This window comes from Osmerus eperlanus, chromosome 7, assembly GCF_963692335.1.
Source record: "Osmerus eperlanus chromosome 7, fOsmEpe2.1, whole genome shotgun sequence".
NCBI classification, from domain to species: domain Eukaryota; kingdom Metazoa; phylum Chordata; class Actinopteri; order Osmeriformes; family Osmeridae; genus Osmerus; species Osmerus eperlanus.
Window position 1 is genome coordinate 17,824,569 of NC_085024.1, and position 18,075 is coordinate 17,842,643.

The 18,075-nt window shown below is 42.0% G+C and overlaps 2 protein-coding genes and 1 long non-coding RNA gene across 6 annotated transcripts in view; 2 read left to right on the forward strand and 1 right to left on the reverse strand.

The window, feature by feature from the left end:
• The window catches only part of sv2a (synaptic vesicle glycoprotein 2A), a 28,812-nt gene extending 21,683 nt beyond the window's left edge, over positions 1–7,129 (forward strand). The window contains exons 9-13 of the mRNA XM_062465433.1: positions 114–278; positions 445–578; positions 1,799–2,005; positions 2,216–2,375; positions 2,926–7,129. Of these exons, the coding sequence (XP_062321417.1) occupies positions 114–278; positions 445–578; positions 1,799–2,005; positions 2,216–2,375; positions 2,926–3,109 (850 nt within the window). The 3' untranslated portion in view covers positions 3,110–7,129. The remainder of the gene's footprint in view (positions 1–113; positions 279–444; positions 579–1,798; positions 2,006–2,215; positions 2,376–2,925) is intronic.
• A 1,045-nt stretch (positions 7,130–8,174) lies between these two features.
• Positions 8,175–9,342, reverse strand: LOC134023753 (uncharacterized). Its single transcript, XR_009930801.1, has 3 exons — positions 9,146–9,342; positions 8,389–8,461; positions 8,175–8,295 (listed from the first exon to the last, which is right to left on the reverse strand). It is a non-coding gene; the product is annotated as an uncharacterized LOC134023753 (long non-coding RNA).
• A 4,679-nt stretch (positions 9,343–14,021) lies between these two features.
• On the forward strand, positions 14,022–15,258 carry bola1 (bolA family member 1). 4 transcript variants are annotated; one of them, XM_062466338.1, is made up of 2 exons: positions 14,022–14,163; positions 14,642–15,258. In XM_062466338.1, the coding sequence occupies exon 2, from the start codon at positions 14,669–14,671 to the stop codon at positions 15,119–15,121; it is 453 nt and encodes a 150-aa protein (XP_062322322.1). In that variant the 5' UTR covers positions 14,022–14,163; positions 14,642–14,668; the 3' UTR covers positions 15,122–15,258. The 4 variants fall into 4 exon arrangements, with proteins under 4 accessions (XP_062322322.1, XP_062322323.1, XP_062322324.1 ...); XM_062466339.1 differs by having other exon boundaries at positions 14,052–14,167; XM_062466340.1 differs by having other exon boundaries at positions 14,058–14,163; positions 14,692–15,258.
• Positions 15,259–18,075: the final 2,817 nt, after the last annotated feature.

The following is an 18,075-nucleotide window of genomic DNA, read 5'->3' on the forward strand; positions in this document are numbered from 1 at the left end:
GTTATACCAATAGAATTGCATTAACTAATCGCTGCATGAAATTAAAGTTGCATTCCTTTAGGTTACCCTAAACATAGTTCTCAACCTTGCTCTCTCTCTTTGCCTGCTCCCAGCTACTACGGTCTGACTGTGTGGTTCCCTGACATGATCAAGTACCTTCAGAAGCAAGAGTACTCTTCTCGCACCAAGGTCTTCATCAAGGAGAAGGTGGAACACGTTACTTTTAACTTTACCTTGGAGAACCAGGTGCACCGCAACGGAGAGTACTTTAACAACAAGTGAGTTCCTTTTCCTTCACTAGTGGCACCATGGTAACTCCAGCCCACTACCAGGAAGAAAACAAACTATTCTGACTGATTTAACATTAGAATAACTGTTTACATGAAAGATGAATGTTCATTTGTGGAATGCCCAAACTAACTATTGACTTGTTTGTCTTTGTAGGTTCATGAACCTGAAGATGAAGTCCATGGTGTTTGAGGATTCTCTGTTTGAGGAGTGCTACTTTGAAGACATCACCTCCAGCAACACATTCTTTAAAAACTGCACATTCATTGCCACCCTCTTCTACAACACAGGTTAGTTGATCATTATCTGTGTCTCTGCTAATGAGAGTTACCTCAAAGATGATGAACCATTCTGTTTTTACATCGATTTTAACTGCTGGTTTTAGCGGCTTGTGGTCTTGCCAAACCAAATGTGAAATAAATTCCATCCAATTCTTGTAACCACAGCTAACATGTTAGCAATGTTAAGTTAACAACATTAGATGCATAGCTCAATGACCCATCAAAGCTTATTTTAGATGAACAGCAGCATTTGAACATTTGAGCAGTTCTTCAATGACAAACTGTACATGTATTTGTACAATCCATCTCAAACGTGTTTTTACAGCATAGTTTTTACAGAACATAAGAAAAGGGGTTTTAGACACAGAATCATCTCCAATTACCTTTTTGCTTCATGCTAGACAAAATGGCTCAATTACTGTCACTCGCTCTACCAACTGGCCCTAAACCAAATGTAGCATTGCAGAGAGACGTATCCTAGCAACACAGACCCAATCCTTTGTTATTTCGCAGCATACCTGTCAATCACGTCTAACCCTACTGTATTTCAGATTTTTTAAAGTAAATTCCTCTCTGGAAAAATAGAGCATTTTTTTAAGACTGATGACAATGGAGGAAAAATGGCAACTCCAAAAAATCCATTTGGCAACTTATGGTTGAGTCAGCAACAAAATCTGTACGTTTACTCAAAAGTGATGAACAATTTTGCTCGACAAGCTTGTGCGTGTGTGCACACATACACCATCACAGGCCAATCTGCAGCCTCCTTGCTCATGGTGTTTTAAGTCATTATGCCAGTCAAACTCAGTCAGAGCTGCCATCAACGCAAGGCAGGAGTTCCTGATTAGCATTTGAATTGGAAACGGATTTGTTTACTTTCCCACTAAGGCTTAGAGGCTAGTAGATGGTTACGTTTCTGCACAAAGAGGTCTCTTTCATCAAATCATAATATTCAATTTACATATTGTATGTGTTAAAATGAAAACATTTAAAAGCTGTGTTCTATTTGAACTACATTTAGGACACCTGAAATAAGGCAGTGACTAGGTGTCTTCATCCCGTGTGACACCAGAAACCTTACTGTTCCTTATCTGTTATCAGAGTGATTTGACCGCATCAACTTTTCCTTAAGAAGTACCCGTTCACAACACACACTTCTAACATCACCTGATCAAGGCCCTTTTTTTCTCTCACCTCGTCCTCTCTTTGTCCATCATTTCCCCTTGCAGATCTCTTCAAGTACAGGCTTATCAACAGTAGACTGGTCAACAGCACTTTCCTCCACAACAAGGAAGGCTGCATGCTCAGTGATTTCAGTGATGAGAACAATGCGTACATGATCTACTTTGTCAGTTTCCTGGGCACTCTGGCGGTGTTGCCCGGCAACATCGTCTCAGCACTGCTCATGGACAAGATCGGACGCCTAAGGATGTTGGGTAAGAAGAGCGTCGCGATCGTCATGTGATGAAACGTGCGCCCGTGTTGGTCGTGGCCACTCGCAAACCAAACTCCGTTTCCCTGGTCATTCTAGTATTTGACATGGATTGTCTCTCATCAACTGCCCACATGTATGCATCTAAAACAGAAGGATTTAATTCTCCTCTCTCTCTTGTCTTTCTGAATGTCTCTCTCTCTCGTTTCTCCAGCTGGCTCCAGTGTGATCTCCTGTGTCAGCTGCTTCTTCCTGTCGTTCGGCAACAGCGAGTCGGCCATGATTGCTTTGCTCTGTCTTTTCGGGGGCATCAGCATTGCCTCCTGGAACGCCCTGGACGTGCTGACAGTGGAGCTCTACCCGTCTGATATAAGGTGAGAGTTCATCACCCATGCCACCCCGAACCCTCCACGACACCATGCAAGACGACTCGTATCTGCCTGGTTGGCTGTAGTTTTGATTGGGTTTAGTCCAAAGATGTGTCCTAGGATAATGGGCTAGTAAGGACACAGTGGTGTATCAGTGGCTGGACTCTGTGAGCCTCGTAGTCTCAGCACTGCCACCCTGTGGTTGAATAAAACACAGATGGATAGTCGTTATTTCAATGATACGTCCTTGTTTATGAAGCCGACTACAAAATCGAATCTTGCTATTTGGTTTGTTTTACGAGTACATTTGAGATCTGTAAAATACATAATTAGCCTGGGATTCATGATTGGTAAGACTTATGATGGTTTATGTGTTCTGGATAATACAATATTTAGTTCCTCCGTGTGGCCAAACAGTTTTCCTGCGGTGTTCGATCCATATACAGGTGTTGTTTGAATCACCTCATGGTTATTAGAGAAAGGTTTTTCTTTTGTTCAACCGTCACTAACCGCCCTCTTCCCAATTTTTTTTTCTCCTCCTGCTTTTTACCTCCAGAACCACAGCGTTTGGATTCCTTAACGCCCTCTGTAAGTTGGCAGCTGTTTTGGGGATAAGCATCTTCACCTCCTTCGTGGGCATCACCAAGGCCGTCCCCATCCTGTTTGCGTCGGGGGCTCTGGCGGCTGGGAGCTTCCTAGCGCTTAAGTTACCAGAGACACGGGGTCATGTGCTCAAATAGTGTGGCACCGCCCCCAGGGGGTAACTATTAGGATGGGAGGGGGGGAGAAGAAGAGTTAGCCACACTGTGAACAAACGGCCCAAGAGCCCCTCAAACTCTACCCAGTAAGCCCCAGAGAATAAAACTAGAAAGGGTCTGTTCACAGGCGTCAGACTGCATGCAGTAGCTGCACAGATCTGCTTAAGCTGTATAGCAAATTGCCTGATACTGGAATTAGTGTTTAGATATTCAGGTATTTGAAGCTGTGCAGCAACTGCTTATAATAGATACCTGTGAATAACCTCCAAGTCATAAAGGGAAGTGCAACCAAACTACGCCCCAAAAGCCAACAAGAGGCTCATTCATGATTGGTTGTACTGTAAATAAGAACAAAATTGAACAGTGTTTGTGGTCATTAGAGTTACTGAGTGTATGTAGTTTTTTCTTGATACAGTTGTGAAAGGATGTTTGAAAAAGCTTAGTTTAGATGCACTTTCCTTGTTGTAAACACATGCATCTGGGGTCCAAAAGGGAAGGGATTGGGGGCTTTGATAATTAACCATGCAAAATATCCCCCTTCCACCTACAACAATGACCACTAGCTACTGGCTTTAGAGTAATTAATGTTCTCATCCATTTCTCTGGTCAGTTCAATTCACCTCTCATCTCTCTGAGTCTACATTTTGCCATATAAGGATATAACTCAAAAATGCTAATGTATGCCTTGATTTAAAGCATTTTTGACTTTGTGATAAAAACCATGACACCTCCTGGCTTTTTGATCAACCAAGACCTGTCCTCATTCTTTACCTGCTTATGGTCTTGTGTTTGTCGACAGAATTACTGCCATTTTATAGATCTTTTGAAAAATTATGAAACATTCCAGCTTTGCTTTTATTATAGTTTGAATTTGAATATTGATAATGTGATCTGTTGAGATTTCTCCCTTTAAAACATTATTTCAGATCATTACCCGATTATAAGGTTACTTGAATCAATGGACAAATCACCTTTGATTAACACTTGACACTGTTAAAAATAGCACTAGATATTATTTGCCATCTCACATTTAAAGCACAACTGTTTGCCAGTGTGAATGTTATCAAACAATTTCTTGACAATGTTTGAAATCCCACATAGTTCAATTGACATTATTACTTCATTCTGTAGATCTTGGCTGTTGTTACATATGCCTTTTTCGGTACCCTCCTCCCTGCTCTAGTGATGTGTGTTTTGAGAGTGTTATGCATGTTACAAAGTATGTACGTAAAAATGTCAGTAAAACAACAGTAAGGCGTTTTCATGTTGCGGTGTATCAAGTAGTGATATTTTAATTAATTCTCTGGCTCCATAGCATACTGGATTTACTCTGCTACACCACCGATAACAAAACTTGTTGCATTTCCAAAATCCACATTGATGGGCTCAACTTAGATTTGTTCTGTTATCTGTTTTGTATTTGTATATTCTTTTCCACACCCTGTGCTTTGGTATCATCAACATCCCCTCCAAGACAATTGTTTTGATGGAAAACATCAAATTTGTTGAGAAAGATGTAATGTACGCACAATATGGTTTAAGACTGTATTGAAAACATTTATATATTGTAAATTTACATGTCGAGAGAACGTCTAGGCGTGAAAGTGTGTTTGAAAAAAAAAAAAGAAAAGCTAATTGCTATCACACAAAGGGAAGATAAAAATGTGTTTAGGGAAACACTAAACTTTGGACCAATGTGATAGGTTCCTGGTAGAATCCACTTAATGTGTACTTCTTTTTTGTTCTAAAGATGTTTATCTGGTGCGACATGTGTAAGACGTTCTTCAAATGAGCACATATTGTGTACTGATATAAAATACCTACACGCTGTACATCATAGCCCACATGTTAGAATCTTATTGTATGGATGTGAATGTGTTTTTGTGCAATATTGAACCTGTATGTGCAATATTGAACATTTATGTTCTGTTTTTATATATTTCCTATTTTCAGGTACATATTTTTATTTGATAATGTACACTTGATAGCTTAATTATTTGTAACTAATGTGGTTTTACATGTAAAAGCTGCTTATTTGATCCTACGATCAAACCAGTCTTAAAGATTCCAACCTCAGTAGTTGAACTATCAAAGTGTGTAGACGACATTTTGACTAAACATTGAAACAAAAGGGAGTTTTAGAGCTTCATGTGTTTCCTTACCCCTTTGGTCTTTATTTTCCGTGTGGCAAAGCACATTCTTATTGAGGTGAGCAAAACGCAGATTTATTTGCATAGAAATACACTTTTCACAAAGTGGCAATGAGGGACATCAGATAGGAACATTTTGTTTTGGGTGGTACAAACAAATGCGTGGAGGCGTATTTTATTTTTTCTTATGATATTACTGGCAGACAACATACTGCTTTTAATGGGTAATGGATATTTAACTCAATGATTTAGCTAAAGGTTTATTTCTGAGATAGTAAAGAATATATTACATTTTCTCTCTTGGCACACTAGCCAATACTGTTTTTTCAGCCAAGAATGATATGTTCACAATTGCATGCTACAACGCAACAAAAGAGAAGCACTGATCAAGGAAATGAAGTACCCAAACTGCCATGTTGTAGGATAGCAGCCATATTGTTTGTAGACTTAAGTTATCGATAGAGACCAATCACCACTGCACTAAATGTACTTACTTGTACATGCACAGTTGATAATGCCTTGTGTTCTTATCCTATAAGGTTAGTCTTGCAAAAATATACACAATTAAGCAGCACATGAATAGTACTAAAGGTAAATACTTCGCTAGAGCACAAAGACTATTCAAACTACCAAATCACAAGGAACTGTGTGGTTAACATACATGCAGTTGTGAACAGGTCACAGCAACACAGTCACCTAACTTTAAGCATACAGATCACAAACTCAATTATCTGCCCCCTCATTTAAAGCTAATGCATAAAACACAACCAGAGGTTTAGATTGTCCCTTGTGTTCCATAACACTTGGTTGACATCCACATTTATTGAAGATTTTTTATGAAATTATCTTTAAGCGTGCCATAAGTACCATCTCCCATCAATTATTGCCAAATGTTTTGTAAGTGTCAGTAATATAAATACAGCAGTGCATATATACATGACAGTACAGTAAGAATACAGTACAGTGAATTATAACATAGATCTATGATTCTTTAAATAATACTATAGAAAAAAAGCTGATTTAAAAAATACATTCTGGAAATGAATAGCCAGTCTGTTATAATGCTATGGCCATAATTTCCTCTAAGAAGCACATTACAACTTTTAAAAGTACATATTCTTTGGTACAAATTCAGCCTTAGCATTACAGCATGTTCCTAACCTATAACTCCATGTCCTGTCTCTGTTGTCTAAATCACTCATGACATAATAATCAAGGATGTCAATATTGATGTTGTATGATATGGAACGCTATGAAATGCTGACCTATCAATTGAATCTCAGCGAATCAGTTCAGGATCTGTTCAATTGAGATTTCTTCAAGTTGTTGCATATCTTAAATTATGTTACAGGGTTTTTTGTATTCTTAACTTGTTGCTTTGGCAACAGTCAATCGTGAGTGCAAAAAGTTATTAAAGCAATAAGTGTTAGGGTATTTTGTCTATTTTGTTCTAACCCCCCAAACTATTGGGATTTGAAGCACATTATGCTGGCCTTGTAGAGTGAAATGCTGGGTGTTGGCATCTACTATTGGGAGTGAACTGCATACATTCATGTCCAATCTCTAAAAACTACCCTTGGTCTTTGAGGCTCTGTCAATAAGAATGCATTGTCATTAATTACATGTAACAAAGAATTTATCACATTGTCATTGTACTGTGGTGTAGAAACTGTAGTTATTTGTATGTAAGTATAAAACCTGTATGTGGAACCATAAAATATACAAAAGACAAAAAAAAAACTACTGAAGTGTAAATGAAAATATTGTATGTTGTCTTTGAGTTTGTGTATTTTGTAAATGAGAATGGAATCTAAGTAAATACAATATTAAATACTACTGGTTATGAAGAATAGATACATGTTACAGCGTCATAATTCTATTCAAAGTGTGAAATTTACTTTTCTCTTATATTTTCTCATTGTTAATTTATGATGGGGTTCGCACTGTGTTGTGCAATTGAACTATTCAGAACCGCAATGGATAGCAAAGAAATATGAAGAATAAATTACTGTCATAATGATGATGAATAACTAGTTTTTTGTGTGTGCTTCTAAGATCGATTCACATTTTATTGTCATGAGTTTTTGTGAAAAAATGCTGAAAATGAGGAGAGGAAACGAGGAAAGAGAGAGGTGTAGAGGGCTACTAGTGGTCTTGCAGGCCCTGGTGGTCTAGCAGGCCCCTGGTGGAGAGGGGGATCCTGGTGGTCTAGCTGGCCCCTGGTGGTCTAGCAGGCCCCTGGTGGTCTAGCTGGCCCCTGGTGGTCTAGCTGGCCCCTGGTGGAGAGGGGGATCCTGGTGGTCTAGCAGGCCCCTGGTGGAGAGGGGGATCCTGGTGGTCTAGCAGGCCCCTGGTGGAGAGGGGGATCCTGGTGGTCTAGCAGGCCCCTGGTGGAGAGGGGGATCCTGGTGGTCTAGCTGGCCCCTGGTGGAGAGGGGGATCCTGGTGGTCTAGCAGGCCCCTGGTGGAGAGGGGGATCCTGGTGGTCTAGCTGGCCCCTGGTGGTCTAGCTGGCCCCTGGTGGTCTAGCAGGCCACTGGTGGTCTAGCTGGCCCCTGGTGGTCTAGCAGGCCCCTGGTGGTCTAGCAGGCCCCTGGTGGTCTAGCTGGCCCCTGGTGGTCTAGCTGGCCCCTGGTGGTCTAGCTGGCCCCTGGTGGTCTAGCAGGCCACTGGTGGAGAGGGGGATCCTGGTGGTCTAGCTGGCCCCTGGTGGTCTAGCAGGCCACTGGTGGAGAGGGGGATCCTGGTGGTCTAGCAGGCCCCTGTGTCCTTCACCTTCTCCACTAAAACTAGAAAGACTAAGAGAGAAAGAAAATAACTTCAACTCAAGTTGAATCCCTCAATGTTACGCTGATGAGTGAAGGTCAGAGAAGCCTTACCTGTAGGTGTAGAACAGGATGTAGGCCAGAGATGCACAATCCCCCCGCACCGTGGCCTCGTCTGTTATCGTCACATTTGTGTCATCCAGAGTGAGCCACCTATCACCCTGGCCCTCGGCAACGTCACTGATGTAATGGCCTGAGGAGCAATAAAGATTGGATCAGTTCAAGCAGTTGGTTAGTGTGTCTTTGTGTGTCTAGGTAGTAAAACAGGGTCTTTGCAGACAATTACCGGTGTTCATGCTGTCTCCCACATGAGAGATGATCCCAGACAGGCGGTAAACTCCAGTGTCTGGGTTGTCCATCTGAAATAAGGAAGTATGTGAGTTTACTCATTAAAATGGCCGCAGCTTTTTCCCCGACCATTACAGGAAAAAACACAAACCCAAAACATCTTAGCGACTTTCTTCTTCTTTTTTTTGATGCTATCTTTGACGGATCTCTAATCTCAATAATTGACTCAATCTTTCAGTGTCATTCATTTTGACAACTCCCTCTCTCTCTCTTCCTCTCTTTTCCTATTTATTTCCTCACCACAGCTGTCCCTTTGCTCTCTGGATTCAGTGTCTGGCTGTTGGTAACTGACCCTGGAGTTGGGGTGAGGTCAAATATTGTAAATAACAGAAACAAAGCTTGAACAAAGCTTACTCAGATCCTAACTTGCCTACAGAGTCCCATTGTTTGCATCAGGTCTGTTTAACCCTTGTGTTATCTTCGGGTCATTCTGACCCATCAGTCATTGTGACCCACCGTCGTATTGCGACAAATTTACCGCATACAAAAACAAAGTGAAGCATTTTCTTTTAAAAGCTAGGCTGTCTCAGACCCCCCACATTGCAAAGGTTAAAAGAAAATTATTTTAATTTGTTTTTGTATTGGGTAAAATTGGGTAAACACAACGATGGTTCGTTATGAACCTTTGGGTCATGTGACCCGAAGGCAGCACGAGGGTTAAGTCTGTATGTGTGCATGATAGAACAGCTTTCTACCTGTATTGGAGGAAAGTGCGGCAGCAGTCTGGGTGTCAGTAGTACTGCTGTTTATCTGAGGACCGTCGGGCCTGTGTCAAGCACATTCCAATGAGAATTAGCAATGAGCAATAATGCCATACTTGCACATGGTATCAGTCCTGCTGTTTGCCACAGTGCAGAGGCGCTACCAGCTGCGAGCGGTGAGCAGGTGACACACGTCACCAAGCGTGAGGCAGAAACAGCAGCCGATGCACGACTACTGGCACGGTATGTGTGTCACAAGATACTTTACAAGCTATACTGAACAGATTTACCGGAGATTGTTTGTATGGCAAAGAAAGTGAGAAAAAAAATCATTAAGCAACAAAATTCAAATTTAGAGCAAAAAGTTATTATAAAGTTAAAAGTTATTACTTGAGCAGGTAAGTTCTTGTTAAAGAACTGTTGTTTTAATCATGAAGAAAGTTTGAGGTACTTTTTCGTGGAGTGTAGAATTTGTGTGCAGATTCTTACTTGGATGTTTCATCCCCACAGACTGACAGACAGGACAGTGGTAGAATTCCTGGGATGGCCATGGCTTCAGTCATTTTGACCAGTTTCCCATGCTCAAAACTGAACCTCTTCATATGGAGAACTAGAACACTACACCCAGAAACAGACATGGCCGACAGAAGCCAGCACTGAATGAATGCAATCAATTACCAGTCACCATTACACCAATCAGTAAATCAATCATTTACACCTTGAGGTCTGGTTTTGGACTAAGTACGAATGCAATAGTGTTGTGCTGAGAGGATCTTACCGGGGAAGGGAGAGGAGTTTGCTGACCACGGACGCCTGCTCACCCAGACACAGCTGACATCTGCACTCAACATCTGCTGCCTAGACGTACACACCACAGCGGGAACATTTTGGAGCCTTGTTACCTAGATTAAAACTAATAACTTAACCCAGTGCTAGATGTTCTAAGTTCAAAGTATGGGAATCATGGTGAGTTGAACATGCATCATTAGATTCAAATTCCATCTGAGTAAACTATAAATACTCTGACCTTGAAGTACAGACACAAACTTTTCTTAAGGCATGGAGTTAACTCCAGGGACAGGAAGTTGAAAGGTTCTTCTCTGTAAACCTTCTCTTCACACCTTAGGGAGGGGGGGGGGGGGATATGGAGAAGACCAATATCAATCCTAAACCACTTAATTGTCTTCTACTCCTGATGCTTTGATATTTTGATGTCAACGTCAGCAGGGCCTCAGGGCCCCAGAGGAGTGAGCTGTTTACCTGCAGCAGGTGCGTTCGATCTGTATCTTAAACTCCAGGCTGGCCACTGGGCAGATGTATTGTCGCAGAGACTCCCCCTCAGCCTTAAGTTGGCACAGGACAAATATAAGGAGCTCGTGTGCGTCCTTGGAGCAAGAAAGAGAACACAAAACAAACAACGGTACATGTAAATATGACGGTAACATTTTGAGGAACAACATCAAGTTTTCCTGCTAATGCAATAGCGATTTATTCTGCATTTGTTACCTGCTCGTAGTTTCCGAGGTAACTGTCGTTGTATTGTGCTAGACAGCATTTGACCCTGTACAGAATCTTCTTTTTTATATTTTTGGAAGTTCTCCTGCCCGTGCTGGTGTAGTTTCTGGCTGCCTGGAGTTCATGGAAGCATCTGTGCACAGATAGAGCAGGTAGCATAGTATCAGTGCTAGGTTGGAGGTCTTAAAGGATACTAGTGTAGAGATAGAGAGATGGGTAGGGTAGCATGGTATCAGTGATGAAGTAGAGGTATCATATTAGTGCACAGAGAGCCTTTTTCCCAGTGTTTTTCCCTGTTCTCAATGCTTGAGGATGGATGAGCATGTGTCCGAAGCAGTGGCGAAAAACTGCTATCAATTTTGGGGGGGGACAATTATATGACATTTTCTCAAGAGCAATTCCTGAGGGGGACACCAAAATTACCGCTGTAACACATAGCCTACATTGTAATATGTTAAATGTATATTATTAATATTATTATTGAAATTTCCTTATGTTTACAGCGATTTATTGGGGGGGACAAATCATATTTTTCTCAGGGTGTCCCACTTCGGACCACAGGCAGAAATCCCAGGGGGGGCTGCAGCTGTACCTCAGTAAAACTGAAGAAGAAGAAGGCCCCCAGATCTCTTCCTGCTTCGTGATGTTGGCGGAGAATTCCGGAAGTGCAAACAAGCACTGCAGGGTTGCATTAAGAAAGCACGTGTTTCCGATATTAGGCAACCTGTGTGAAAAGATATCCAGAGTTACATACTGTAACAATTCCTATGTAACTACAGTACCATGTTGTTTCTATGGGTATTGCTGTAGGGGTTATGTAGTAGTTAATGTAACCTCAATGTAAACCATAGATTCAAGCAATTCACTCATTAGGTTACTTTGATTCTAGGACCACAAAATACATCAATCTAGGAAACACAATGTTTTCAAAGTTCAGTATTTAGAGTATTTCACCCCAGCAGCTTCATCCTGTCTTTTCCTTCTCCCTGGCCACTCTGAAACTCCAGAAAGCTGAGTAGACTCTTGAGGGTTGACATGAGATCTGCTTGTTGCTTTGTTGTGGCGGACAAGTCCTGGACAGCCACAGCGCTGAAGGAGCGGGAAAAGAGTAGAGACAGAGAGGTGGATGAGAGTTGAAAAAGAAAGAAGCGGTTAGGTCCATCGCAAACAATGTTTTGTTTCATTCTTCTGGGTTTTCTGATGAGAACGTGAACTACTTTGATTTGAGCCCACTGACATGCAGGAAGTTGTTGAACCTACCTGTCGAGAGACACAGAGGACTGTTGGAGGGTCATATTGCCTTCTGAGGAGAGACAGAGGAAATGACATGGTTATGAGGGGACCGTGTGGGTGAGGAGGAATACAGAAATGTGTGCCTGTGTAAGCCTCTCTTGTCACACACCTCCAGTCGCTGCCAAACTCTGGATCGGCCTATCCTCCACCAGAGCGCTGAAAACAAACAGACTCGATGAGCTCAATACATTCCAATTACTAAATAATTCTTTAGGACTTTATCAAAATGATAAAAAGGACGGGTATCCAGTGGCATGAGACTGAATGTCAGAATCTACCTCTCTGGACTTGCACTGCTGCTTTGGTCCTGACTGACAGAGGACCAGGCGGAGCTGGGGGAGCTGCCGGCAGGTGTGGGGAGCTTCAGGAGGATAGGAGCAGGGAGAGGGACCGGGGAGGGGCTGGGGGTAAGAAGGCAATGGATGGGAGACAGAGGCAGTGGTGAGGGGGTGAGAGGGGACGGGGAGGCTGGATGGGAGGGAATAGGAGATTCGGCTATCACTGCCGTGAGGAAATGGACTGGAGATGGGGTGGGGTTAGGATGGGAGATGGGGGACTTGGGGAGGACATTAATCAGTTTAGGGGTTGGGATGGGAAAGGGGGTAGGACTGGAAGGTGGAGTGGGGCAGTCAGCTAAAAGGCTGGCCTGAGAAGGGAAGAGAGAGGAGAGGTGGAGTGAGGTGAGGCTGGATGCCCCAGAGAACAAGGAAAGCGAGTCTGGCGCAAGGAAATCTAGGGAGTTCGAGGAAGAAAGGGAATGGAGAGAGGGGGGCGGGCTAGAGGAAGGAGAGAGGGAACTGCAGGATTGATGCTCCAGTCCCATCTTCTTCTCCTGCTTTGCCGAGGTGGAGCAAGTTGGCAGGAGGCTATCAGCGATTGATGGAGCATGGTGGATGGAGATGGATGGAGGAGTTGAGCTCTGCACATCTACCTTGATCCTGTCTTCATCCACAGCTGATTGAGCTTTGTGCTTTTTTAGCTTTTTGTGCTTTTTTGCCTTTTTGGGCTGTTTGGAGAAACAGCAGAGTTTATTTTAACTGATGTATTTGTGAAAGAAACTTCTACCACAGTTGTACTGTCTTGAAAGAAAATAACTTTCAGGCCAAGTGTTCTGCTGGTGTGAAAATGTGTACACAGATCATTTTACCTAAACTCTTAGAAGACAGCAGTAGTGCAGTTTCAATGATTATGTAAAACAAACATACTTAATCAAAAAAGCACCCATGGCTTTCTTCCATTTTAATCAGTGATCAGAAGTAGGTTTGTGTGATTTTACTATTTTGATAAAATAATTAATTGTGATTTAAGTTATTATAGTATAATATTCTTATTCCTATATACTTATATCTATCAAAATGAATTCAACACGATCTGATATTAGATTCTAAAATAAACATACCTTTAAACAAGAGAAGCATGATCCCATTTTGCATGTAAGTTGTACAATGACAAGTTTGACACAGAACACCTGGCTGTATCTACTTGGGCATTGTGATGTCATTATGTTTCCAACAACTAATAGGTGTGTTCGAATTCATGCAGCGCCGGCTGCAGCCGGCTGACTTGAAGCGGAGAATGCCATTGGCTGCTGAGAATGCCATTGGCTGCTTCAAGTCAGCCGGGCTGCAGGCGGTTGCAGGCGACGCCGGCGCTGCATGAAGTCGAACGTACCTAATGATGATAAAAGTTGTCATGCACTACACACAAGCCACCTTGATCTCATGTTGCCCTATTCTTATTTTTATACATATATTTTATATTTACATTGATTGGTTCTTGGAATTAGACTATTGTACATTTCTACTTTTTTAATTTAAGATCCGTATATGTGTATTGTATGCACCTTCCTGCCACAGTAAATTCATTAGTTTGTGTAAACTTACATGGCGAATAAACCTGATTCTGACTCTGTTTATTTACAGTAAAACAAGATGTATATTTCAATCCTATTACCTTGACCTATCAAAATAACACAATCACATGAAATATGAAATGTATTTACATTCAACTTTAACCGTGAAGACTCAGTCCTAAACAGATAATCTAAACTGGAGAAAAGTTATTCCAGTGCCATAGGTGGCAGTAATGAACCAGTAGCGTTTATGCCTACCGACGTTTCACAACACTGAACGAGAAAAAGAAGGACTTGTAGTTCTTGCTCTACTCGTGAAGAACAGATTCAGAACAGAGGACAAGCCATTCAAGTTGGTACGATACGATAAGTAGACTATTTAATCGTCATAAAGTGTAATAACACTACTACTTACCTTACAGTGTAAATCAACACATATAGCTGACGTTTACCACATATTCGAATCCAAATGTTTTGCAACTACGTACTGTCGTATTCGGCTGTTTGTTGTGCTATTTTGTAAATAATCAGTTGTAGCATTACTATTACTCTAGCTAGCAAGTTATCTGTTTGACAACCGGACTAGAATGGAAAACACACAGTCCACAAACATAATTAAGTCGTTATACTTGTTATCAAGATATATTATATCAAACATCTAGCTACATGTCTTACCAAGTACGTTTGATTTGCAGGATAGCAATGTCTGCTGCTGTTAGCTAGCTTGTTAACAAGCTAACCAATTCTCCTAACAAACTCCGCACATGACCCCCACATTGGCACACCATGAGCTAATACGTGCAATTCTGTTTGTTTGGTTTTTTTTTTAGGTTGAGAGGTTCATAGCATTGACCCCGATGCTGTCCACTGTTATCCGCAGTGCTCGTCAAATTTCGACCACCTCTACCTTTACGAGGACCTTAGCCCACTTCAAACCCCACATGGACGTAAACCCCAACCGGCCTGTCGAAGGGACCATACGGACCAAGCTCACCCAGGCTCTTGAGCCTGAACACTTAGAAGTTCACAATGAAAGCCACATGCACGCCGTGCCCTCTGGCTCCGAGTCCCATTTCAGAGTCCTTGTGGTCAGTCCACGCTTTGATGGCCTCTCCTTAATACAGCGCCACCGCTTGGTCAACGAAGCTCTAAGTGAGGAGCTCCGAACCTGTGTCCATGCTCTGGCTATCCAAGCTAAGACCCCTCAGCAGTGGGGCAGAAACCCCAGTCTGGCCAAGAGCCCTCCGTGCATGGGAGGCTCAAGGGGGGATCACACAGTCGAGGAGAAACTCAAGGCTGGGCAGGAGTGAGCTCAATGGGCCCGGGCAGGGCACTCCAAACTGGACTGATGAATTTAAAAGTGAAGTGTCAATTTTACATTTAATATATGGCTAATGTGATCAGTTAAATACCCTGTTGTTAAATAAACCTTTTTTTCTTATTGAAATCATAGTCTGACTAACCACAACCACACTTCTGCCTTTGAAAATTGGATGTTTGCAAAGATGGTTACCTATTAAAGTACAGTGGTTTCTGAGCTGACATAAGTTCTCCTTTGTCTAATTATAAATATTCCATATTTTAAAAGTGTAACTAAACTCCAAAATCGTAATTTTTTTTATTTTACCAGAACGCAGCTTTTGAAAATATGTAGTGTTAGCCTAAGGCTGAGGCAAGTTCTGTTACAAGACAGTTTGCAGAGAATTGGCGTCACTGCCAGTTCCTCAGTTTGCCCACTTGAGGGCAGCATAACGTAAAGCTACAGTTTGTTGAATATGATGGAGACAGGCCTTCGGTCATTATGTCTAGTTTGTTGTCTGAATAAAAAGAACAGTATGCGGAATATCTAGATAAAAAGTATTCGTTTATTTTCAGCAAACTCAGGTGGTGAAGTGGAATTAGGACCGACTCGCTTAGGCGGAAAGAGAAGGGTTGATAACGGTGGTCTAACAGTGCCTTGCATTAACATTACTTAGAGTAGATCAGGTATCCTTGCTAGATTAGAGTTAAATACCGACTTAACGTGCCTAAGACTTTTCACTCTCGAGTGAGACAAGAGGTTGTCTCGTGTTTGATATATTCTTAAATTTTCTGTGTGCATGTGTTGCTATTTCTGTCTCTAGAGGATGCATGTGTGTCAGTGTGAAGGCCATCTTGCCCTTCTCTCAATGCCGATGAGTAGCCTATAAGAACACTGTTATTACAAAAACATGGAAGAGTAATGGTAAAAAAGGAGCATGACTGAAACCAAAACAATAAACAACCCATGATTTTCTTCATGTCCTTTATATAATTGAGAAATGACTTTGTAATATTTTGACAGTTTTGTTTTGCTGTAGGCTAAATCAACATACAACGAGAAATCAACACGTTGCGAAGACTATAACACATTTTGAATCGGATTGCTTTAAACAATGCAATACATCTGTGGGGAATGCACCATTGCTACAATTCCGAAGTCCAAAGCTTTCAAAAGCTCATAAAGGTGCTTCGTCGGTGGAATGCAGAGTCAACTGAAGGTAAAGCTTGTTGACTTCTGCAGTTGTTCTCCGGCTGGAACAGACAACCTGTCAGGCCTCACAAAAGGGTACTGTGAGGAGAAGGAACAACTGGTGTCACTGGTTTGTAAAAAGAAAACAGTAACCACAACCAGTTTATGACCCTCCCCTGTCCACTTGTGTCAGACCTTAAGGGAAGACTTACTCACAGGGCAGACCTTCAACAGAGAGCAAAGGAATTGCAAAACAGGTCTTGTGTTTGGAGATGCACAGAATATATCAGTGTCACAATACCAGCTGCTCTTTTGATGGAGAGACATGTCAAGTACTCAAAAGTGATGAAGAAGAGTGCTTGGACTTGCCTTACAATTACATTTAAACTTTTTAAGACATTTAGGTAGTACATCACCCAGCTAGCCTTTACATATCTTCCACAGAGAAAATTACCAGGTTGGTTTGAATGTCTTAATAGGCTATGACTTGTTATGACATGTATACAGCAGCCTAGTGTAGTGAAATAGACTTAATGTAAAATTAAAAGGCATTCCTTGATTTAGAGAACTAAAGTCATAGTAAAGGTTCTAAGTAATTTGAGTTAAATTGAACACATTTAAAAAGTATAAATACATAATATATTTTACAATATGGAAAATCAACATTTAAAATCAACACAGTTTACCATTGTGAATTGACTGTACCGAAGAAGAACTGAGCGCAACCCTGCTAGGTAGTCTTCCTCTGTTCAATCCCACGGCCATGATGGATCAGTAGGCCAGTAGGTCTCAAGGCTGCCTGTGTAGCCCGGTCTGGGTCCTCCATCAGTGGGAACCCACCTCGGCGGCAGGCAGGCTGGTCCTGCGTCAGAGCCCCAGGACGGATGGTGCCAGGACGGACCGGGGTCGGCTGGGACCCTGGGCAGGGCATGGTTCCCGCGATTGGATGCCCCCCCTGATTTACGCTCCGGCTCCGGACCAGAGGGCTGCCTCTGCACAGCTGACCCCTCCAGGTTGGGGGTCAGAGAGTGGGCTGGAGGGAGGGGGGGGGGGGTGATTGGGGTATTGGCCACCACCAAATGGGTGTCTGAGAAAGGCTGGTATGACCGTCCCAGGGGACTGGCCTCCTTCACGTCTCCGCTGGTCAGCTGCAGTGTCTGTGCAGCATGTGTGCGTGCAGGGGGAGAAGGCCTGTTAAACACGTTTAATTAAAGCCCACTAATAACAATAATCGTCAAACATTTACGTGTTTTGAATGATAAACCAGATATTGTTACTGGACAGAAAGGATTTATGGGAAAATGCCACTGATAATAAATATCAAAGGTTTATTCCTACAATCATTTTTTTCAATCGATAGATACATAGATAAATAGATACATAGATAAAAACCTTTAACGTAAAACACTGATGACGAAAACAAAAACTATTAGTATGAGTTCGCAAAACAAATCTGATAAATACACATTGCTGGGTTTACTGATGAGAAAAAAAACAAAGTTGGATTTAAGGTGCTGGTAATAGCCTATTAAGCCCTTTAATTGGAAAGTTTTCTCAGTCTCGCACTACACTGCTCACTAATGAAATCAGTGAATAGGCGTCTTGAAAGAGAGGAACAAAAGGAGAGATAGGGGGAAGACAATATCCTTGTGTGGGAGAATTAGTTACACTCAGTAGTCTAAGTATTCAAAGCAGATAGAAAAAGGGGCTTGTGTGTGTGTGTGGGGGGGGGGAGGGGGATTAAGAGAAAAGTCCACACAGGTGGGCTGCTGT